This window comes from Castor canadensis, chromosome 8 (genome assembly GCF_047511655.1).
Source record: "Castor canadensis chromosome 8, mCasCan1.hap1v2, whole genome shotgun sequence".
NCBI lineage: Eukaryota > Metazoa > Chordata > Mammalia > Rodentia > Castoridae > Castor > Castor canadensis.
Window position 1 is genome coordinate 4,673,133 of NC_133393.1, and position 25,197 is coordinate 4,698,329.

The following is a 25,197-nucleotide window of genomic DNA, read 5'->3' on the forward strand; positions in this document are numbered from 1 at the left end:
AGGGAAACAGGGTATTAAAACAAAAGGAATGCAACAGCTACATGACCCATCCACTCAGTGATTTCATGATGTCCTCACAGAGTTTTAGTCTCTCAAACAATACCAGCACTAGGTAGACATTTTTCAGAAAAATAATATTGAGATGTCTTAAAATATCATCCTGGAATTGTATAAGAATTTCTACTTATGATGAAGAAATGGTCTTTTTTTCACTACCAAGAATACGCCAATCAAATGCACATTTTCTTACACACACAATACTCATAAAGTATTGACACTTTATGTAGACAGTTATCAAATTATCAAATATTTCCTTTTCTCTTTTAACATTTTATTAGTATGTAATTGTTGTACAGAAGGCTTCATTGTGACATTTTAATGTATGAGGATAATGTACCCCATTTGCTTCATCCCCTTCCCCTTCTTCAGATGACTTTGAATGTTTCAATGTCATTGGACATTGAGGTTTCAATGTCCATATTCATACATGTGTAGAAAACGCATCAACCACATTCACCTCCCTTTACCTTCTTCATTTACCCACCCCTCCTGCTGTCCCCTTCCCTTGGGGTGACCTGTTTTACATTCCTGTTCCTTCATTGTATTAGTACTATTCATTCTTCAGTGGCGTTTTGCCTTGATATTTTATCTGTAGTATATTGTACTTCAGGCCAACTCCCTCTACCACTCTTCTTCATCCTTTCTGCCCTACCTTGTATCATTCAACAGTTTTCAGTGCATTTTCTTGTGCCTTGTTCCTACACAGACGTGATGTATTTCAGTTTTACACACACTCTGTCATTCTCTTCCCTCTTCTCTTAGTCTCCTCTGTGTATGTTATCATATGTGTATATATGTACATATGATTATATTTGCATTTGGATCTATCTTCCACACATGAAGGGAGCATGCAATCTTTGTCTTTCTGGACCTGGCTTACTTCACTTAACACAATGTTCTCCAGTTCCATCCATTTACCTGTGGAAAACAAAGTTTTGTCTTGTATGTTCACTCACCTGCTCAGGAAAGAAGGCACTGTTGTCTTCCAGGTATTTACTGAAAGGATTGGGTTCATAAACTTCCTCTTCTTTTTTCAGTAATATTTTGGATTTTACAGGTACTGGGCGAATTACTCCAGGCTTAGTCTTCATGAAGGACATATCATTTTTTTAAAAATAGAGAAAAACACTATTTTAGGTGAATAAATATAAATATTAGGTCATGCAAATGTTCTCAAAAAATACAATTTTAAATTTTAAAATTATTTTATAAATTTAGTAAAAACAGCTAGGAAATCAGATGATTCTAACTACTGTAACTTTAGTTTGAAGTTACTATTTTTAGCTAACTACAATCAATTACATGCTTGAGAGGAAAGGATGAACAAACCAGGGTACAATGTACGCATGTATGGAAATGTACAATGAAATCCCTGTATAGCTATTTTAAACATTAATGAAAACTTAAACAAGATATACTATCATAACATTGAAAATGAAAAAAAAAACTCAGTTTATCTAGCCAAACACATTTCATTCTTGACAGTGCATTTGGTCGACAAATATTTCATTTGGGAGATATGCATTGAGAGCTGAGAGCACTCTTTCTAGGCATGGCAAGGTAGATGACCCTGACACATCCACCAAGCCTATAACAGCTTTCTGTTTTGGAAACTGTGCCTGCGCCCCCAAATCCACAGGGCTGAGCTCTCAGAAGTCATGTTCATATTTTGTATGGAACTGGGGTTGGGTAGCAATTAAATTCTCCCTCCCAAAATGTAAATACAGGGATGTAAATTGCTCTGCAGTTACTTGGGGATACTGAAATTATAATGTGTCAATATGGGAGCTGCGAGAAGCCTTAATTCCATTTGCAAAGCAGTTTTACCAAGATGAAGGTACTTGAAGTGCAAGGAGAAGCAGCCCAGAGAGGGGTCTCTAGAATTGAACAAAAAACTCCTGGAGCCCAGCTGGGTTTCCTGTCCAAAGCTTCCCTGATATTTTTTCTTTTTCTTAAACTAGAGTTTATTTCTGTAACTTATAATCAAAAGAGTTTTAGCTAATGCATCAGCCACTCTTGATTCTTAAAATTGTACCCAATGTTAATTTGACAAACAGAAAAAGAACTCTAGTTTGGAGTAATTTCAAAATGATGTTTCATAAACTCCCAAATCTTGTTACACTGTCAAGTGTCATGGAATGATTAATAAGTTCCTAAAACCATCCCAAACAAGAGCTCAATAAAAAGTTGTGAAACTCTTTTCTCTTGAAGCATTTTTCTGTGATCATTCTTCTCAACCCCATTTCCATTCGGAAAATAGTAAATCATCTCTCCTCAGTCAATTCTGAGATGTTCACAAGCTAAGCCTTAAGGGACTACATCTATCTCTCTGCTTTATAAAGCTGCTGATATATTTTGAGTCTTGAATAAATGTCGCCCTACAATACTTTGTTCAATTGATATTTTCCCAGTTGTTTTTCATGTGTATACCAACTGGGGAAACACAAATTGAGAAAAAGTGTCTTCTTTCCCAGGCTGAGAAAAATCTCTTATTTCTATTAAAAAGTTAAGAAACTTTTATTTCTCTCCAGGGGAAACAATGAGGAAATAACATCCAATTATGCATGAAGTCACACAGTTGAGCCTGTATGTGAGAGCAAAATTCCTGCAGTAAACTCAGCACAAGAACAAAGCACAGGCACTTATTTCTACAGCCACTTATTACAAGGGAGGTGCCATAAGCCTAAGTTATAAAGATTTCCTGTCCTTCTTTTCCATTTGATTTGCTACTTAATTTCTCCTTCCCTCTGCTCCTACTCCTATACTTTCTTCTCTTCTACTCCTTTATGAAATCAATACTGAAAATCAATACAACTCCACTACTCAGAGCCTGCAAGATACTACAACCATCATGAAACTTGGAACTAAGCTAGCTATCAACAGACAAAAAGAAGAAATCTTATCAATAGTATTAAGTGAAGTAAGAAAATCTGTCTGCCTCATACCTGTATTGCCTGGAGCCTTTCACTAGATGTGTGACTTGTGATCAGTACTCTTCAGGATGATGTAAAATAAGAGACTCTCTGGTTGTCTAATATCAAGTACTTTCAATATCAAAATGAATTATTGATGATTCATGTGTGGCTCTCTGCCAGCTCTTATGCTCCTTCACTCACATGAGTTTTCTGGATGCTGTGTTTACCTGATGACTGGATAATGAGTGTGCCCTATTTACTTTACTCTACCAAATTTCCCAATGTATTTCTCTTAGATTCCATATCCCAGACTTGGCCTACTATTGCTTACTTGGTCTTTACATAGTTGCTCTGATTTGTAATTACATATATTGCTTCTTTTCTTAGTCTGTCTTTTGCTTCTGCACTTTTAATTTGTTGGTATAGTCATCAATATTTCATTCTCATGAAAGCCAAGCCAAGGCAAAGGAAGAATAGGCATAGCTTGCCTTTGACACAGTTTATACTTCACTTGCTATGGCCTTAAGCCATGAATTCCAAACTCACCTACCTCTCATACTGATGCGAGTAGCCCAATTCTGAACACTGTATAACCCCCACATACCACAGTACACAACAAATCAAGTCCATGGCAGCCTCTGCATCTTGTTCTTGCCATTCCACGTGCTTCAAAACCCCTGAGAACCCACTGTTGCTAATGACAGCCTCAGTCTTCCACACCCAGACCCCATATCTTATCTATAAGGGATCAAAAACTACAATCAGTATTTTAAGTAGACATTATTAATTTCTTATAAAGCATATGAGAGCTTTAAAGACAGCAGAAAACATGAAATTAATATAGTTAGTATGTAAAGTTAACATTTAAAACCAAGTCTGTTCTGATCTGATTATCAAGCTTGTGATTTTAATTGCTTCTATAACAGACAGGGGAGAAAGAGAAAAAGAGAGAGAGAGAGAGAGAAGAGAATAAATAGGAAATATTTTTGAGCATATACCTCTCTATAACTTCCTCTATCTGATCAACTGCAAAGTCCTAAAATTTTTATATCATATTTTTACTCCTTTTATATTAATTACTTCTGTTCATTTCTATCATTAATTGCCATATCTTTGATTTTGGTTATTGGTGCTTCATTCTATGGCATTTTTCTTTTCTTTTCACTAGATCCTAAATATTCCTAAAATGTAAACATACATATATCTATCCTCTTCTCTCTGCATGCACGCATACCACACACACACACACACACATTCTGAGTGGCAAGATGTTAGCCGACAACTTCTTACTTGGAGAGACTCATTAGTTTACTTTGTGTTGAAATTTAGTCTTTAGCAAATGTAGTTATACGACTTAAAAATGTAGAGGAACAATATATTAGGAAGAACAGAAAGGAAGTCCACTAAGTTCAAAAGAGCCTATGGTCAAGACCTCAAAATTTACAACAATGACTCTCTGAATTGGGTTAACAGTCCACTCCCAGGAAGCAGCTTCATATTGGTAGGAGGACAGTAGGAAGGACATAGATTCTGTCTTTGAAATGCAGCTAATAGACTATTTGACATTGGAAAAGCCACTCAACACGTCAAGAACTAAAGTGTTACAATTCTAATCCATGATCCTGTTCTTATATAATGAATAATGGCAAACAGCATTGCTTATCTTCTTGCCCCCTCAGGATTCATACCACATGGAATTATTGCATTTGGCTTATTTCTACATATTCAGATTCACCAAAGTAGGATCTCAAAGTAGATTTTATTGTTTTTAAAAGAGTATATATGAAGGAACTGACACTATTGCTGTTACACATAAGGCTTTTTTCGGGTTATTAGTGGACTTCTTTTCCATTCTTCCTAATATATTGCTTCTCAACATTAAGTCATATAATCTACATTTGCTAAAGACTAAATTACAACACAAAGTAAACTAATGACTGTATCCTAGTAAGAAATTGTTGGCTAGTGCCTTGCCACTCAGAAAGTAGGCTACAGATCAGCAGTGTGAGCATCACTCAAGAACCTGCTAGGAGAGCCAAATCTCAGGCCTCAGCCTGGACCTCAGAATATTAACAAATCCCTGACTGATTCATGTGCGCATTAAAAACTACAATGCATCACTAGGACTCGTCCCATTAAAATGTGCTGCTCATCGAGAGATAGATCTTTCTTGGTGTACCACCCTAGAGACATCAATTTATTTGGTTATTTGCCTACAGACAGAGGGGAGGCTTTAGAACAGACACTTTCATTCATTTCTAGTTTGCTTTACATCTTCATTCGTAGTCATCTGTTATCCTTGAACTTGTAGTAAAATTTCTCTTGAAGAAGGTCTTTAGTTTTTAAAGATGTAGTTTGCTAAGTACATATCCAAATGAATACAAAAGAAATATTAGTCATGTTAGAGAACTATATAAAATGAGCTACGGTAAGATTGTCATTATCCAAAATCGCTACAACTTAACTAACCCAAATAGACGCTTCTTTCACTTTTATGCACTTTAGAATTCACAGAAGAGCTAGACTAACAAAAGATAGAAATGAATGTCATTTTAATGATGCCAGGAAAACCAATTCCATAATTTTCTTTATAGCCTAAGTAGAAAAAAAATTATTTTAAAGACCTACTCTTAGCCGGGCACTGGTGGTTCACACCTGTGTAATCCTAGCTACTCAGGAGGCAGAAGAGATCAGGAAGATCACAGTTCAAAGCCAGCCTGGGCAAATAGTTTGTGAAATCCTATCTTGAAAAACCCTATCACAAAAAAATTGGGCTGGAGGAGTGGCTCAATTTTTGAAGGCCCTGAATTCAAGCCCCAGTACTGGGGGAAAAAAAAAAAAAAAAAAGACCTACTCTTGTAATTAGCCCAAAGGACACAGAATGAATAATAAGAAAAATTCTCCAAATGGAAAAATATCAATTCATTGTGATAATCTTAAAGAGAACTGATTTACACTGGGTGGAAGGCATTTTTGAAGTGCCTCAAAGACAAAACAATTGCTTTGCAACTCTGAAGTATACCTCTACCAGGTGCTATCTGTTGGAAATTTTAGTGTTTACGGAGACAAATAAGATGGAACCCTTGCTTTCAAAAGGTTCACAATCAAGTTGAGTAAACCACAGGATGACTACAGTGTAGTCATGTTATATCACCCATGTTCTAAGTGGTGTCACTCAAGTCTATGTCAATTCATGTCAACTTGACTCTCAAAGGTCCCAATCTCCCCCTGTTTCTCAGAGTAAAGTCCCAAACCTTTCTATGTCTGCAAGGCAGTGACTACAAGGAGCTATCTGACCTGATTTTTTCCTGTCCTCAGTTAGTCTCTCTCCCTCTTTCCAATCTGATCTCCTGCTACTGTCCCTTCTGCCCCACTCTTCTCACTGTTGTTCACACACCATTATTCTCCCTCCTGAAGGAGTTCATGCTTGTTCTTCCTTATGGTTGGAATATTTTTCTTCCTTCCCATGCTTCCTTTTCTCACCTCTTCTGTCTCTGCTCAAATATCACCTTATCAGAGATGTTTCCCAATATAAAAATAGCAACTCTGTACCCCTTTCACGTACCTTTTTTTTAAATAGCATTTACCATCTGACATCTGTTTATGTGTTCATCGCCTTGCCCTCTCCAGTACAATGTGAGCTCTATAAGGACAGAGATTTCATTTTTCTCACTCCTGCATCTCCAACAACTAGAACTATGCCTGTCACCTAGTTGGTGCTCAATGAATCTTTGCAGAATAAATGAATTATTTAATAGAAGTCTAGTATGCTGGGTATAATCCAATAAGCAGGCAGTAAAAACTGCTGCTTGACTACTTGGAGTGTCTCATTATATTTTCTGAATTTATTGACATTTCTATTAGACTATAACCCAGGAAGAAAGAACTTTGCAAGGTAGAAGATCCACATGGTCCTTCAGAAATAGAGGACCAGGAGAAGGAAAGAGAGTGGTGTGCTCCACCCTCAGAGGTAAGAATAGAAGACTGAAGTTATCAGCTCTGAAAAATACAGAAAGTAAAGGCCAGTGACTACTTCTTCAGAGACTTGACAAAATTGTTATCTTCTCCATGTAAGAGAGGAAATTGTGCTGTCTTTCCTCTGTTTGGTCATAGTAATAAACAAGAAAATTCTTAGCTCCAAAAGGCATTGTGATCTTCTGGAGAATTAAAAAACAAGTAGTGTGAACCAGACAAGGATGCCCACTATCTCCACTCCTATCCAGGAAAAGGGGACCAGGAACTAGAGAAAAGGTTAGATCAAAAAGAATTAACCTAGAAGGTAACACCCACACACAGGAAATCAATGTGAGTCAATGCCCTGTATAGCTATCCTTATCTCAACCAGCAAAAACCCTTGTTCCTTCCTATTATGGCTTATACTCTCTCTTCAACAAAATTAGAAATAAGGGCAAAATAGTTTCTGCTGGGTATTGAGGGGATGGGGAGAGAGGGAGGGGGCGGAGTGGGTGGTAAGGGAGGGGGTGGGGGCAGGGGGGAGAAATGACTCAAGCCTTGTATGCACATATGAATAAAAAAAAAAAAAAAACAAGTAGTGTGGTGGAGTGAGGAGACCACATCTGACTATTTGTAGTCGTAGGGGAGAAAATGTTTAAGAGTAGAAGATGTGGAGTTCTTTGGACTCTTCAGCTGGTTTTAATGGGTGGAAAGGCACTAGTCTAAGCCTGTTGTTCATGTGTGAGAATAACCCATCACATACACACTCATGTGATAATCGGTACTAGGAGCATTGTAAAAATAGATTTTTTCATCCTTGGCAACTTATAGTCATAGTTCTATGACAGCAAGAAGGTCCTGCCTTTGGCTGGAAACCAAAGTTGAAGATTATTAACTTCCAACACTGCCCTGGCAAATCCATGGACAATATTTTCAAATAACAGCTTTTTAGAGCAACATCTTTCTTAAATTAGTAACTTCAACTAATGCCCTGATGTTTTGTAATTGCCTATGACTACAGCAGTAAGCTCTACGGTAATGAGATGGGGACAAAAGAAATAAAAGATAGAACCTCCGACTTTAAAAGTTATTTTATCTCTCTTTCTGGAAAGATGAGATGTGTAACTACACAGTAAGAAAGTCAGAAATCGACATCCAGCAAAGTCTATGAGCCTAACTAGAAATCCTACAAGTTTCCAGAGTTTGTGAAAGTTCCATGATTATTTCTTCCACTTATTTGTTAGTTTCTTTCCCATCTTCATTCTTCAATGCTATTTCTTTCCACAGAATCTAACCACAGAATTTCTGTGGTTAAATGTTGGTACAAGTTTACAACCATTCTATCAGGGAAAATTGAAGCCAAAAGCAATATTCTGTAAATTATTTAACTGATTCACTCATTCAATCAATAAATGTTTTGGCTGTCATTCTTTTTTCTAATTAATAATATTATATGGTTGAAGGAAATGTTTAGGCTTTTGTGCCCTTCAAACAAATGCCCAAATCTCAAAATATTATGGTATAGGATAAGGCTCCTAATACTGAAAAGAAAAGATTTTTGTGTCACCTGTTACCATGAAACTATTAAGATGACTTTGGTGGGGTCGTTCATCAGAATAATGAAAATAATTTCTGGCATACAAACTCACATGAGATTATGAAGCTCTAATGAGATAATATGTTTGACAGATTTTATAAAGGAAAAAAATTTTAAAATAACATTTTTGAAAGGAAAAGAAGAATATATATAAATATGGAATGTTGACTATAGAGTTCAGGTAAGGACCTACTTGGTGTGTTTTTCCAGAAAAATGTTTTAGTTATGATAATAGTTTTATAAAATAATCATGCATAAATGATTATAATATATATAATCATTTATGCAATAAATATAAGCCATATCCAATGGCTCAGGCAACATTTTCTGGAATATATACAATTCAAACTGGCCAGATTGAAATATTTCAATGGTTTAAGAAAAGACAATAGCATGACTCAAACCTGAGGAGGCGAGCGTGATAAATACTGCAGCTCTTAAGTATGTTATGTCAAGGAAAACTGGTCAAGGAGAAAGTGCCTTTGAGCTTAAAGAAGACATCAGTCCTACACAAAGGCTTTTCTAAACAACAGAGACCTTAAGGGCCCTCAAAAAGATGAGTCACACACGACTAAAGCAGGACACAGCAGTTGGCATTAAGAATGCAAAAAAAAAAAAAAAAGTATCTGCAAGTTTAAGCACTCTCCTTTATAATGTTCCAGTAAGCTGCATTTTGCTTTTACCTGTACATAGCCATGTGGCTTATTTTCAAAATCTATTGTGTCCTACTCTGCAGATTCAGTATTCCATCCAGTACAACACAGAACATTTTGTAATGGCAGGAAATTTCAAAAGCAAAGGCAAAGGTCAGCTAAACTAGTTTCTCCTAGTGCTAAGGAAAATCTTCTCAAGCCTAACCCGTTTCTTATGCAGAAAACAGAGACCTCACCAGCCTTTGTTAATACTGGGATGATTCAGTTCAGGAATTAGGAAGGTTTTGTCAAGGTTTAATATTTTAGAGGAAGCACTGTGCATAGGTGCAAAACCTCAATGCTCTAACTGACCCTACCTAGTCTCCTCAACTTCGTTAAGTAATCATATTTTGCAGGCAATGCAAAAATGCCAGGCAAAGCCAAACACAGAAAGTAACCAATGAAAGTAATAGAGGTCCAATTTCCCAACTTCTTCACCAGCCTTTCTTTATTCTTCCTGAATTATTTAGACTGAATAGCTGTGATTCATTTTTGAAAGCCACACAGAACAACACACAGAACCACACAGAACATCTAACGCTGTCTTAGATGATCAGTTTAAACCCTGTGAGCCTCCATTTCTTTGCCTATTGGCCACTCATATTATCTCTTCAAAATTCAGAGATTAGAGGTCTAACAATAACTTCCTCCCTCTCTACAGGATTATGCTGACAACTTCAAATGTGATGGTATGTGAGGGATAACAGTCCCTCTGGTTGACAGAGCAGTTGTTCCAAACTGTGGTTGATAAGTGGGAGGTTCCTTTCCAGTTGTAATGTGCTGCTATTTAATGGAAGAGAAATTAAGATTGATAAACCACTTTCATAAGGATCCTCAAATGAGTCTCTGAAGCCCAATACTAAATCATTTGTCTTTCAGAGTAAACAATGAAAAAATATATATACACACACAGAGTACATGTACTTAGGTTTTGTTTTGTTTTTCTGGAATGAGGATTGAACCTGGGCTTTGTGCATGCTAGCACGAGCCCACAGTGAAAGTATCTTACTAGTTAGAGTCCTGGTCCTACTTCCTTCTGACATTGTACCGGCACAATTGCAATGAAAACAAATGGGTAAACGAGTTTAAAATTAGAAAACATGAAATCAGTGATACACCATATCTTTAAAAAGTCAAAGTTTAACAATTTGAGATATGTATTGTGATTTCTCATATGCTGCTTTATTGTGCTATTTCCATACATGCATACCTTAATTAAATATGCCCCCTCAATTACTCTTTCTGATCTCACCTCACCCATCCCCCTTTTATTTCAGTTTTTGGTGGGTTTCATTTGCTATTCACATGTACATGAACCCACTAAAATAGGAGTCAAATAATTGCAATATTAACTGCTTATTTTATACAAAAATACTGTGTTTATGTAATTTAAATCTAATATGTATGTTCCTGATAATTTTATTTTATATGCTAAACACACATATTTACATACATCTTAGGCAAAGATAGGGATATGCAATCAAAATTACCTATGGGAATATATAAATGTTAGTTTTATTTTTTAAAGGAATTCTTACTTACTCAAACTACTCCAAGCTAATCCTAAGTACCATTTATTATGAACAGTATTAGAAACTCATTCATGAAAAGGAAAAAAATTATAACTTCATAAATTACATTACTTAATGGTCTGCCTACAATATTGCATACAATTATTTCCACTTTGATTTATTCTGTCTCCAGGAAGTACAAATACAGGGTTATTGTCATGAAATAGAAATCAAAGTGATCGAATTGAATAGCTATATCAATCCAAGAGACGTTCACTTTTTCTATGATAAGCTTGCTTGATTTTAATCCCTTCACAAACCTACCTACCTCTCAAGGGTATTTTGAGACTAAAACTTAATTTAAAATGTGGTTAAGGAATAACTTGAACTGTTTAGAGAAAAAGGTCTAAAGTGAATGCAAAGAAATTATCAACAAAATTAGTCAAAGCAGTGATTTGGTTTTCCTTCCCTAGAGAACACAAGCACAGGATTATTTTATTAGACAAAAAGTGCTTTTTCTTACATTATACCTCATTTTATGAAATCATTACATATATATAATATGTATATTACTATATATATGATATAGTACAAATATATATATATATTTGCTCCTTTGAAATATTTTTTGGAAGAAAGACAAAACTTAGCATGTGTATAGTACAGACACACACACTTCACTGTATTTTGTGCAATGCCACATGAAGATGTTCAAAACACTCTTGATTTCCATACCTTACTCCTAGGAAACAAACATATCCTTATTTTAAAATTAAAAGAGTTGTAATAGCATTCCCACATCTACAGTGGGAGCCGCTCAAGTTCATTATGTTATTGCATTGCTTGTTTCCATGGCAACTCCTTCATTCACTGTGTTGGTAACCATAGATTCAGTCCTACAGGGGCTTACAAAGTACATAAATGAATGTTCCCATAATTCAATTAAGAAATTGATGCCAGACAGAGGTCTTGTTAATCACTGTCAGTTCAGGAGTTAGGGTCAGAGCACAAAGAACAAGCTGTGTCTTCTAAGACCCATTCCAGCATTTTCTCAAGTACACCATCCCCACTGATGGAAACCAACTGACACTTAAACTCCTCATACACAATCAAAGACACCCTATGAACACATCACATGTATAAATACCAACATGCCCAAGTGCTTTGGTGGAATCAAGCTATTTTTTGTTTTGTTTTTTCGGGTTTTTTAAATAAATTATTTTGTTAGGGTATATTCACTGAATCAAGCTGTTATAAGAATTAAACTATAACTAGCTATAATATACATATGAATGTGGTACTGGAGTGTGAACTCAGGACCTGATGCTTGCTAAGCAAGTGCTTTACAACTTGAGCCACAACCCCAGTTCCAAGCTATAAGTTTTATGATCTTTCAATATTACAAATAAAACTACTGTTGTCTTTTTGGCAAGACACCCACACAATTTCTGTAAAGGGAGAGAAAGTCAGCATTAAAATTTTTGTGACTTGGTCTTCTTCATGTTTTCAATTATTTTACTAGAGGTTTTCATTAATTTCACTGAAGGTGTCTATTGTTCAAGAACATATAATATTCTAAACAATAAAATATTGGAAGTTATAAAGAAAATCTTTCACCAGTGATATCTAGAAAACGTTTCATAACTTCAATTTGCTAACCCTTATAAGAAGAACAGATTCTAGAGTTTAAGTCTACCCAATGCTACCTCTAGCCCATTTGAATTGAGATTTGTATACATTTAAACACATAGGACATTTCAAAGACTTCACCCCCCAAAACAGTGTAAAAATATCCCAATCTTGTACTGATAAATATGAAATAATATTTATCTAGCATTAAAGAAAATATACTATTGAAACGAATATCATCTGTTTCCTTTAATTTTTAATGTGGTTAGTAGAAATGTTAAAATTGCATATGCAACTTGCATTTATCATTTGCATTTAGTTCTGCTCAGCACTACCTAGACCATTTACAAACTAATCTTCCTTGTGAGTATGTCCTTTCTCATTTCCACAAATGAAAAAGCTGCTTTATGTTGTCAGTTGTGATCTCCTTCAACTCTTTCTGAATCTCTTCCACCAAAAATTGAGCTCTCCATTCTAAATGTGAGCAGCCTTTTCCTTCTGACCCAACCCATTCTCTTCCAGCACTCCTATGTGTATATGCATTATTAGCAGGTGGGGTCTGGGAATGGTTTTATGTATGCTTGTCTACTGACAAACAGCCACCATGGAGCTTACCTAATGCATGAGTAAATTTTTGTTGGACAAGTAAGTGAACAAACTTATAGGTAGTACGTTTATTCCGTGTTCACTTTCACTCAGATAAAGTTGTTGAGAAATAAGAACTTTCAGGTCTATGACTTAGTAAGAAGCTACGTACCAGTTGACTCTCAGATACAGTCGAGGATGGCGATGAAAGATTTGCCTGCAAAACACAAGCATAGTGTACATTTAGCAAAATTAATAACTTAGCAAAATACCATAGCTATAGTCTTAATTATGCATAGCTTATTTTATGATTATAGTAATGCATGGCCATTATAGGATTTTGAAAACAATAAAGGGAAAGGGAAATTATGAGACAGACAAATGATTTTTAATAATTTGGTATGTTGCCTTATGATATTGTTTCCCCTGCATTTTATTCAACACACATAATAATGAATAAGATGTTTTTGTGTTACTTTTCCTTCTCATCTTCTTAACATAAGAACTAACAAAAGGCATCAAAGATTCTTCAAGGTACATACCATTGCATTTTTATGTGCTCCATATTTTACTTAACTATACAAACATTGTTGGTATTTGCATTTATTTATATACTTTATTTATTTACACAGATTTTCCCTAAAGTATCTTTATATAAAAAGAAAAGCATAATAAATTTTTCATGGTTTGGGGATGGAAGTGATTCAGGTATAAAATTATTGACATTTAAGAGCAGGTCTTTTCATCATTGGTCCCCATATTTTGCATCTTTCATCTGAATTTAATTTTCTCCTTTTAAAATTTTATTTTATTGTTGTAAGAACAAGAGTGATTAATAGAGTGGAATTTCTTGCTACACTTGCACACAACTCTCCTATAATGCATCAAACCTCTGGCCTCATCCTGTATAAGCAGATATGGACATGGAGGTGGATTTAAGTCATTTTTTGCCCAAAGATCTATGACTGTATCAGTGCACAATGCCTTTGAAACACCCCAGCCTAGCAACGTGACCAAGCATAGCAACAAGACAAGTATGCGAGCTGGCTACATTGGAAAAGATGACCTTTATTTGAATATCTGTATGTATGGTGGGAATTATTCTTAATAAAATTTGACACATTTTTCAATATATTGTGATATTTTGGAAGCAATATATTTCTATTGTAATGACATTTTCTGTCACTCAAGCTCATTAAAATGAGTCCTTACCTGTGTACTATCTGATATTCAATAAGCCTGTTGCATTTATTTCCTTAGTACTTGGAAGTGATTCATGACAAGCAGAGCTCATGGAATAAGGGGGTATATCGATAGCATGTGATCCCAACCATGGGCTTTTTGATAAGTTAGTAACAAGCCTGAATGCTTACTCTATTTTCTGAGGTTGTTATTTATCAAGAAAGCATACTGTGGTTTTTGGGATTTCATAAATAAAATGGATTTGAACTGGTAGCAATTCATAAAAATAATAAATATTTACAAAGGAAAGTATAATGCAAAAAAACCCCAAAATTCCCTCACAAAGCTGATAGCTTGAAATAATAATTTTGAGAGAAAAAATATTCTTTTGCACAGGAGGAAAGAAACTTTAAAAATGGGTATCCTGAGAAATAATCCCTCTTTTACATTATTGCCATATTATTAATAAATTTACATACCAGCAAATGAAAATACTAAAATGAAAAACACTAAAGTATGTGATTTTAATCATTAATGTGATCAAATATTAAATTATTCACTCTAAGTTTAGACTGAAGCTTATTAGCCATTAAAATATAATTTGGATGACAGTATGAATAGCAATGACAGGCAGCTGAGGTATAGATCAATGCTAAAGTGTTTTTCTAGCCTGCAAAAGGCCCTGGATTCACTCCCCAGCACCACCAAAAAAATGAATACACTACTTAAAGAAATCAGACTATTTCCAGCTTCGTAAAATATACAAATTTTAGTGGCAGAGGCTCTGACATGAAGCAGACCTGGGTTGAACTTTGCCTTCTCTTTGACTTCTAAGTCTTGTTTTCTTCCTGGATAAAATGAAAGTTTTTGTAATAATAACCCCAATCTCATAGTGTACCTTATGGTTTAAATGAGATAGTTCAGAATTATTGGCATAAACTATAAGTATCTATTGATCTTTGTGCCTTCTAAGATCAGACAGGGCCTGAAGCTCAACCTCTGAAGAGTAGCCACTCCAGGCATTAGTTAGGTTATTTGTACCCTGCCTCCAGAATATGAAACATCACCATTTGTGTCTTGGTGAACCTTCCATGTAGACGTGCTTAAGTACTTATGGGCTGTGACTGTTTTAACAAAGAGGGGCTACGAGGTATAGAATTTGGTAGGTATGTACGTATGGAAATACCACAATGAGAATTTTTTGCACAATTAATATATGCTAATAAAATGTTTTTTTTAAAAAAGAGTCATTTTCAAGGTAAGAGTTCAAAGCACTAACTATTGTTGTTGAATTTAGCATCTATTGAGAGAATCAAGTGAAATATTGATGATAACTCACCTAGCAAACCCTATAGTAACCTAACAGCCATTGTCTAGTCAATATACTGCTCTCCTTATTTCATTTCTTTTACCCTTAAGAGGATTGTAATTAAATTACTTTAAAATAGCCTACGCAAGCATACCACGAGTGAAAAAACGCTTGTCTTTAATTAGTCTGAATGAATTGTAATTTTACTGATCCCAGCTCATCCTAAAACACAGTTTCTAAAAGATCACAATATGCTTAGTAAAGAACCAAAAAGGCCAGCAGCAGTGGATCATGCCTGTAATTCCAGCTACTCAGGAGGTAGTGATCAGGAGGATTGCAGTTCGAGGCCAACCCAGGCAAAATGTCAGTTATACCCCATCTCAATCAATAAGGTGGGTGTAGTCATTCACATCTGCAACCAGCTGCAAGGGAGGCCATAGGTAGGAAGATTGTAATCAGAGACCAGTTGCAGGAAAAATGTGTAGCCCTACCTGAAGAACAACTAAAACAGAAAAGGACTGGGAATGCAGTTCATGAGGTAGAGTGCCTACCTGGCAAGTGTGCAACCCTGAGATCAAATCCCATGATCAGAAAAGAAAAGAAAAAGAAACATTCTTTTGCATTGATCTCTCTCTCTCTCTCTCTCTCTCTCTCTCTCTCTCTCTCTCTCTCTCGCTCTCTCTCTTTCTCTCAATCTCTCTTAAAGAAGGTGACATATCACCAAAGATCAATAAAGAAGGATTAGTCATACAATTCCTTGTTACCTAATTAAACCATTATAATCACCCCGGGAGAATTGGAATCTTATGAACATACTGACATATTGAAATCTAAGAACTTCGAGTGTTTGTTTTAATATTGTTTAGTTCTCTGTCCAGCTCTACTTCTACAAGAAAGTACCTGACTCATTTTTTATTACTCCCAGTTGTTACTCCCAGTGTCCTCCACTGGACTACAAGCCTCAGAAATGAGGACCTTGTCTCTGCCATCAACTCCTCAGTGACTTGTACATGGCAGATGTCCAACAAGTATTTGTCCAATCAATGCACAAAAGTGGAAAAGGGAATAAAAGAGTTGGAAAACACTGATTAGTTCTTTCTAATAGTAATGATCCTTGGATTATATTTGAAGTCAGGGGTTTGAGGTGGTCAGTGCTCATTTACTGAGGACAGCCTCAAGGGTAACAGACTTTTCTTCTTGACTTTAACTTAATTCTACCCTTTGTCCAACCTCCTCTGGGGTACAGGAGTTGGTGAGCTGCATGATCCTTGCTTGTGAACCTAACCTAAGAATCTCTTCAAAGTCAATGACTCACCAGCAGGTGTATACGCCAAAGATAGCAACTTTCTCCAAAATTGTAGAGGTAGTGAAATAGTAAAATGTTAAAGTCCACAGACGTCTGAGTTGCTTTTGAGTTTCCATGAGAAAAATATGATAAATTAATTAAGAATTATCCAATTTCTATTGAAGACGAAACATCCTATACTTCAACCAATATGAATATTAGAATTCCTAATATGATAATTACAGTGTCTTTCTTTGTTTAAAATAAGGACATATGGTATTTAAGGCAGATGACTCACATACGATCAAGGCGTATAGCTAAAGTGAACGTCTGCTCTAAAATTTTGGGTTTTTTCTCCTCAAAATAAATGCGTCTGGTATCACTTAGGATGCAAAATGACGTTAGCCAAGTGTTTACAGGTGTGAGTGATCTATGAGTTGGCACCAAAGAACTGGGTATTACCTCCTACCATAAAATGTTTCCGTACAGTCTTCCAAAGACTTGAACAAATTCGGGGTGCCACAAACACCAAATGTCATTTTGCAATAGGAAGTAAAAAACAAAGATTCTCACACAACAAACTTTATAAAGTCGAGTCTTACCTGAATCAGAGTTTCTATTTGTTCTAGTCTATACAGAGCTTGCTTGATGACTCAGTATTAACTTTGAATGACTCAAATGCTCTCACAAGTTATAGGTATGGAAGTTAACCTACTTTAATTATATCTGACAATTGAAAATAAAGGAAAGTTTGAGTAATCTCTAATGGTGGAAATTGAAGCAGCCCCTCTATCAAACTTAGAACCCCCAGGGAGAGGAGGGGAAAGGAAATCACCCTCTGAACTTAACTGAAAAGTAGACATTTTGGGGAACCGCAGCAATAAGTGAGAGACTCTAGCTACTTTTTCTTGGATCTGAACCTTGGGACCACAGAGGGAATTAGTCACCAAAAGTATAGAAATACCTTTTTATATTCACTAAGGAATCAAGGAATTCAAATCATAAGGCTTATAATCTTCCAAAGAGATAGGCAGGAGGGAAGAAAGGGAGGGGTGTAGATAAAACGAAAGTGAAAGGACAGGGGAAAGGAAAGGAGCACTCTTCTCTGTTGAGCAATTCCTGTGCATTAGTAATGCAGTATGGTGACTAACACAGTCTTATATCAACCAGGTAGGAAAGCAAAACCAAAGGCACAGCAAGGTAAAGTGGCTTTCCTAGGACCAGACCGTTATCTAGAAACAACACTGTGATTTAAGCTTGAGCCTAGCCTACTAAATGCCTCTGTTCTTTTTAAGTATCACTCCAAAGGGCTTCCAATAATAATGAAAACCAACAGCAAATGCTTCCAGGAAATGCTCTAAAGTAGTGTTCCCACCACATCCTCTAAACATAATTTCCCGAATGTGATAAAATTTAGTAATTTTACCAAGCTCATTATTTGCCTTAGGGAGATTCAAATGAAGGCAGGAATGTGTAAAATACAGTGATGACATGGCACAAAATACATATTTAATCACTATGTACTCTTGGTGACAATGACAAAGCCTACCTACTAGGAAAACTGTGTAATTTCAATGGAGTAGTTTACTGGCTTGCTTTAGACTGAAAGTCACACACTTGCTAGGAGACAATCTTGTTTCTACCAGAATGTGCTTGGCCAAGCAGAGATAGACACACAATTTGAGGAGGTAAAAAATGAAGAGAATTGGGTGAGGTCTGGGTACATCCAAGACACTCAGAGCCAGGCCCACTGAAGCACTTGAATTAACTGTCTGACTCCATATCAACATTCCCATTATTAATCTAACTTTGCTCCTTAGTGGAAATTGGTTTACTTGATAATTTAAATGCAGGAAGGTAACTAGTCAGTCAACTGAAGTGGCAATTCCATTGAAAATGGGCAGTCTTAATAGTTTAAGCGTCTAAGTTGACTTATTATAAGCACAAAAGCTATTATAAAAATGAAGATATAATCTAAACTTTGATAATTAGAAAGACAGAAAGCAGGTGCTGCAGTTCTTCTTTATTTACATAAATTAATCCTACTAGACTTAACTTACAAAGGAATTTATTTGATAAGTGTACCTGATGTTTCATCCTTTACATAAGCTGATTTTCCATATCTGTACCAATCATACCATGCTACCCCTTTCCACTTATAGAAAGGCCAACTAATTCAATTGAAAGGACTGGGTAGCTGAGTTCCCACCACAATATACAAAAGCATCCAGTAACAATGCAGGATGTTATAAAGGTACTTACATATTTGGTTTCTCGACCAGCTGCCCTTGGAAGAGTTGTAGGAGGCTGTACGAAAACAAAAATATTTGTGCTTCTGAATAATCAGCAAAATAAGAGATTCAGCTTCTAGGATAAGCAGTCAACTTTTTCTCTAATGAGGCTTTCTCACCACTACTCCTTTTGTTCAATGCAAGATCCCTTTTATCTTTGAAGATTATTTTATTAAACTGTATCACTTTATTACTCCTTTACATTGCTGTTACTTTTCAGCTTTCTGGTAATTTCCCCTTATTTATTAATGATGTCACCTCATGGGTCGTAATCATTCCTCATCGTATTTCCTCTGTAATGCTGACTCTTTCAAAGTTCAAAATTCATAACTCTGTGATTGTAAAAAATATCTTGCACCTGCTTTCTGATAGATAGCAGTGATCATGGTGTACCAGAGCTGTTTCGGTGATGCTGGCCTAGATGTTTTCTTTTTGGGTGATGACTGAGAAGCTAATGAAAAATGCTGCCAGGTACCACAACAATAACAGGACTTTGCTATTTTCTAGAGTTTGGTTTTTACCTTTTTTTTTTTATGGAGTGTGCTGGATGTCTCTATAATTTTGTTCAGATGACCACAGAACCTGGAAAAGCTGTTCCTGCTGTTGATGCATGACATGCTATGATTATTGGTCTTTTATATGAAATATATGTATATAATTTCGATTTTTTGGAACTTCAGTCATGCTGTCAAATTTGGGAAGAAGTATCCCACTTTACTAAATTGGTGCTGTAATTGTACAGGAATTAGTAACCACATTGGTCTGGGAACTCAGAACTTATTTTTTTCCTTTTATACAGGGGCAATGCATTATTAAATGTATAGGGTTATCGACATGATTACAGAAAATGACAAAGTGTTCTCTATATAATGAAAAAAATGTAAGGGATATCTTTGGGTATTTAGGTCAAGAGCCACCCAACAAGAGGAAGTAAGTACACAGTTGTGATGGTAGACTACTCTTCTCTCTGACACCCAAAGAATGGTGGATAAAGAATTGAAGCAATTCTTCTGTAAGGGACAATTTATAAAGCTGAGAAAACATTGTATCAAAGACATCACTGAGATAAAAGATGAGTGAATAATTACTGGTTGAGATCAAGAAAGGATAGAAATCTGAAGAGAGAAGTTGAACATTTGAAATTTGGTTTTGCCCTAAGGATGTTCACAAATAGTGATGACTGGCCTGGGAAGCTTATCCAAACTTTTGGTGTCTCAGAAATGTAAGAACTAACATCTGCTAAGAATAGATTAAGCCTTAAGAGTAGGAATGATCCAAAGGATTCCACATGGTCTTCTGTGTGGCCTTAATTATCTTAAAATGATTATCCAGAAAATAAAATTTCAAAACCTCAAATTAAGTCAGTCCTTCTTTTCAACTGCTCCCAGGTTTGGCAAAAGTAAAGACTCTCTAGAAATATAATATCATTGGAGATCACAAATAACTAACTTCTAGAAATAGATTTTCAAACAGAATATCCAACACACAATAAGATTCTAATATACAGAGACAAGATCACATGAACAAGAATGAGCCAGAAAAAATGACTAAAATCCACACATTTGTTTTCCAGACCGAAAAAGAATTTAACTGCGTTTTGGGAGATAAAAGTTAAGTTTGCAAATTTTTACAGGTAACTAATGACTGAATGCGCTAAGACGACAGCTTATCGGGCACATTCAGGGACACAGGATGGCCACCAGGGCTCAGGTCGAGTGAGTAGAGAGGGTCAGAAGTGAACACACCGTGGAAGGGTTGGGGGGCCTGATAACACAGACCCTCCAGTGTCTTGTAAGGACTTCAGCCTATATTCTAAGGGAACTGTGTAGACACTGCTGGTTTTCAGTAGAGAAGAGTCATAAACAAATGCTTTAAAAGGATCTCTATATTTGACATGTTAAGAATGGAATGAAAGGAAAAAAAAGAACAGGTTTTAGTAAGGAAAGGGTATAGGGATGAAAGCAAAGTATGACTTAGTACTACAGAAAATTTATTTTCTACATATAATTTGAAGCTATAGCAACAAGATTTCTAACAGATGTGTAATGTGTGAGAAAAGAATAGAACCAGTCAAAGCACCTGACCTTGAGGAAGCGAAAGATTGAAGTCTTATGAATGGAGATGGCAAGGCAGCTCATGGAGTCATTGTTGTAGGAGGAAATCTGTATTTCATCCTTGTGCATACTGAGTTTGAGAAACTTGTTTTAAATACCAATGGAAATAAAGAGTAGGTAGTTTGGAGTCTGAAGTCTGGGAAAGAATCCTGGACTCAAGATACTATGTATTTGAGAGTTATCAGTGAATACTGACAGGTGATTATACCGGAGGAATGGATAGGGAACGAATGGGAAGTCCAAGAACTGACCCTTACACACTTCAATATCAATAGTTTCAGGAAGAGAATAAAACAACAAAGGAGAGTAAGAAATAACAACGAAAATTGTGGTGAGGGAAAACCTGAGGAAGGCACACCAAAGAGGGGGGTGGTGAGCTGTCTGAAGCTCTGCCCATGTGTTAGCTCAGGTGAGTCCGAGCTTACAGCCATGAGCAGGATGTCAGCAACCTTGGAAAAGGTGTCCAGGACAGCATGAAAGGAAGGGATTTCTGAGGGACCTGGAAAAGAAAAATTGAAAGCAGAATACATAATTTTTTCAAGTTTTTCAATTCTTCCTCATTTTACTTTCCCTTTGTAGTCTCAGTTAACACTGACTTCATTGAAATAAGCCAGTCATAACATCACTAAGAACACCAACTATGAAATTCTTCTTTTTGTTGCCATGAACTTATAATTCTTGCATCTATGTCCTCTATGTTCTACCCTGTTACAAAAGAAGACATTTTTACCTTCTTACCAAAAGATAATGTTGTAGTCCATTTGGACTGCTATAAAAAATGTCATAGACTGGGTGGCATATTACAAGAGAAATTTATTTCTCCTTGCTCTGGAGTGAGGAAAGTCCAAGATAAAGGCATTGGTAGATTTATTGGCTGGTGACGTCCAACTTTCTGGTTCAGAGACAGCGATGTCTTGCTGGTTCCTCACATGGTAGGAGGGGTGAGCACTCTCTTTCTCTCTCTCAAACCTCTCATAATCCCATATCTGAGGACTCCATCTTCATGACCCAGTCACCCTTTTTAAAAGCCCCACCTTCTAACACCATTACACTAGTGATTATTTCAACTAATGAATTTAGGTGGGGAAAGGGGAAGAACGTTCACACCTTAACAGACAGTTATTTGAATTAAACTCTAGTTTGATAGAACTTTGTCCTTCAGTTTTTCCCTTTCTTTTGTACAATCACTACTTCACCATCTGCCAACATTAACCTCACAACACAGAAACTTGACCGTATCATTCTCAGGCTCAAAAAACAAAGCAAAAATTCTTCCTTCATCCTACTACTGATCCACTTTCTCCATTTCACAAGTGAACATTTATAAATAAGTGCTTTTTATTTTGTTCTTTGGTTTTGATTGTTTACTTTTAGATATTCTGTCTCTGCTTTCTCATAATACTTTGTAACATCAGAGAAAAAAAGGTCAGAGGGATGAAGTAAAAGTGAAAATGGTAAAACATGGCACTCCTGCGGGTAACAGCACTGTGGTTCTTCAGCTTGGTTGGGGACAAGAAAACAGTTTACCACCAGATTAGGCAGCTGACTGATGTCTCTGAACCTCGGCTTTGAACACTTCCTCGGTGACGGTAACTGGGGAAACCACAGGTGCAGGGGTGAGGTAAGCAGAGTTGAGAGCCGGGGTCACCACAGTGGGAAATGGCCGATACCACGGAGCATTGTTACTCTAGGACGCCTGCTTATCCTACTCTGAAAGAAGTAAATAAACCAGAACTGGCAAATCCTAAGACTGGTTTATATTACCTCCCATTCCAGGTATTGAACATATGTATAGCAAGTTAGCTGATATGCCAAGAGAAATTAGAGTTTCCATGGAAAAATGGTAAGACTCCTGAAAAATGTAAACATTACAAAAGAAAACAGTTACCAAGCCATTCTGTCCTTAAGCATTTAACTCAAGAGAGATGGAAATGTATGTCCACACAAAGTTTTATTTTAGAATGTCCTTAGGATTTTATAAATCAGAAATAGCCCAATCATTCACTAACTGATCGATAAAGGATAGTAAATCCATACCATGGAGTACTGCTCAGCAATAAAAAATGAACTGGTGCGTGTGCAACAATGTAGATGGCAAATGCCTTCTGCTAACCATAGGTCCCAAAGACCATCTGCAATATGATTTTCTTTATACCTATTCTCTACTTTAAAAAACAAGGTCTGACAATAGAGCTTACAACCTGGAGCCTCCAAAATGCCTGGTTGTTTATGCACTATCCTTGAAAAAGAAAAAAAAATGAGAAGGAAAAAGATCAGTAGCTTCCAGTAATTAGAAGATCAGGAGAGATGACACACAAAGGAGCAATGGGAACATTTTTGGTCGAAGGGTAAGTTTTGTATCTTCAATATGGTGGTTACACAACTGTATGTTTTTGTCAAAACTCAGGACAGTACATGAAAAAAGGTAAATATTTTAGTGGTTAAATTATACCCCAATAAACCTAAATTTAAAAAACAAACCTAAGCTTAAAAACCAAAAACTATGTAAGCTACAACAAAGAACTTAATATAGGAGTTGAAGACTAGAAAAGATACTGGACAAATTTCTGAGCTGGAATATGAGATTAAGAAATCCACTTGAAAGGAGCATGAAACAATAAATAAAGTTATAATATAAAAATTACAAGACATGGAATGCAGGGTCAAAAGTGACAAAATCAGTCTTGTAAGCGTCCTGGAGGGGACAAACATTTGAAAAACATAATGAAAATTTTTCCAGACTGTAAGGAGAGGATTGGAGAACTTGGATAAAAAGTAACAGTCAGGGATAACTAAGATGTGTAAATTAAAAAGGAGCACACAGGCATCACTATAGGAGGAATCTGTACATGTACAGATAACATTCTGAAAGCTTGTAGAGGCGTATTGAAAATGATCACTGTAACAGAGGAACAAACATCACGTTGACAAAATACTTCATGATAGATTGCTGAAGAAAGAGATTCCAGGGAGAAAAATGTAGAAGAGAGAGGTCCTACCATTTGGTTTCAGTAAAACAATCATTTAAATAAAAAGGACATAGTAAAGACATTCTCTCATAGATGCGGACCATGAAATCTAACAAGTAGACCTTGTTAAATGCAGTTGCCAGCAAGATTCGACAGGAAAAATATTAAGGAGAAATCTAGGAATATGTGAGAATTAAGTATCTAAATAAAGAAGAAATTTTAAAAGTGTATTCATCAAAATTCCAAAAAATACTACTAATTGCGTGTGCTTAACTTGATTAAAAACAAGTATATCAAGAAAAGTGCCACACTGGGCTGGCAGAGTGGCTCAAGCAGTACAACTCCTGCCTGGCAAGCATAAGGCCCAGAGTTCAAAACCCAGTACCACAGAAAAAGAAAAGAAAAGTGCTATACTACTTACATAATGTTGAAAAATACATTTATAAGCTTAAATTGATAGGAAAAGAATCATTGTCTATAATAATGTATGTGTAAATGCAAAAAGTAACAAAACATAATATAAATTTTTCAAAATTGCTATACCCATAAAGGTCAAAATACCAAGAAAAGACAAGGATATACTTTAAATATAAAATATGAAATAAAACTAGCAGAAAATAGCCCTTTTAATAGTAAGTATTACAATTATTGTAAGTGGCTTAACGTTCCCAATATACAGCATCTCATATTAAATATGAGTGATATCCAGAACTATGTTGTATTGAAGAAAACTGGATGAAAGGGTATAAAGGTATCTTTAAGAGTAGATACCACTTTTTTATTTTTGTCTCTTGGCTTCTACAAACAAATTCTGCCCCTTAGGTCCCCTGCATGGGCATCACAGCCTCACACACAGCAAATACTTAACAAAAATTCACTGACCCAAGGGAGTCAGTCAATGGAGCAAAAAGACACCCTACAGAACGAAAGAAAACATTTGCAAACTGTCTAACGAGATGTTAACAGCCACAGTATATAAGAAACTCAAGAACAATAACAAAAAATTAATGGTTAAATAGCATTATTAAACATTTCTCCAAAGAAAGCAGAGAGAGGTGGAGAGATACATTTTAAAATGCTCAGCCTCTTGAATCATCAGAGAAA

The 25,197-nt window shown here is 35.9% G+C and overlaps 1 protein-coding gene across 24 annotated transcripts in view; it reads right to left on the bottom strand.

The window, feature by feature from the left end:
- Nucleotides 1-25,197, bottom strand: part of Mlip (muscular LMNA interacting protein) — a 234,113-nt gene that overhangs the window by 64,124 nt on the left and 144,792 nt on the right. For all 24 annotated transcript variants that reach the window (XM_074081905.1, XM_074081903.1, XM_074081902.1 and 21 more), the window contains 3 exons: nucleotides 18,982-19,026; nucleotides 13,116-13,160; nucleotides 1,017-1,145 (listed from right to left, as the gene is read on the bottom strand). In XM_074081905.1, coding sequence (XP_073938006.1) covers nucleotides 1,017-1,145; nucleotides 13,116-13,160; nucleotides 18,982-19,026 — 219 coding nt within the window. The remainder of the gene's footprint in view (nucleotides 1-1,016; nucleotides 1,146-13,115; nucleotides 13,161-18,981; nucleotides 19,027-25,197) is intronic.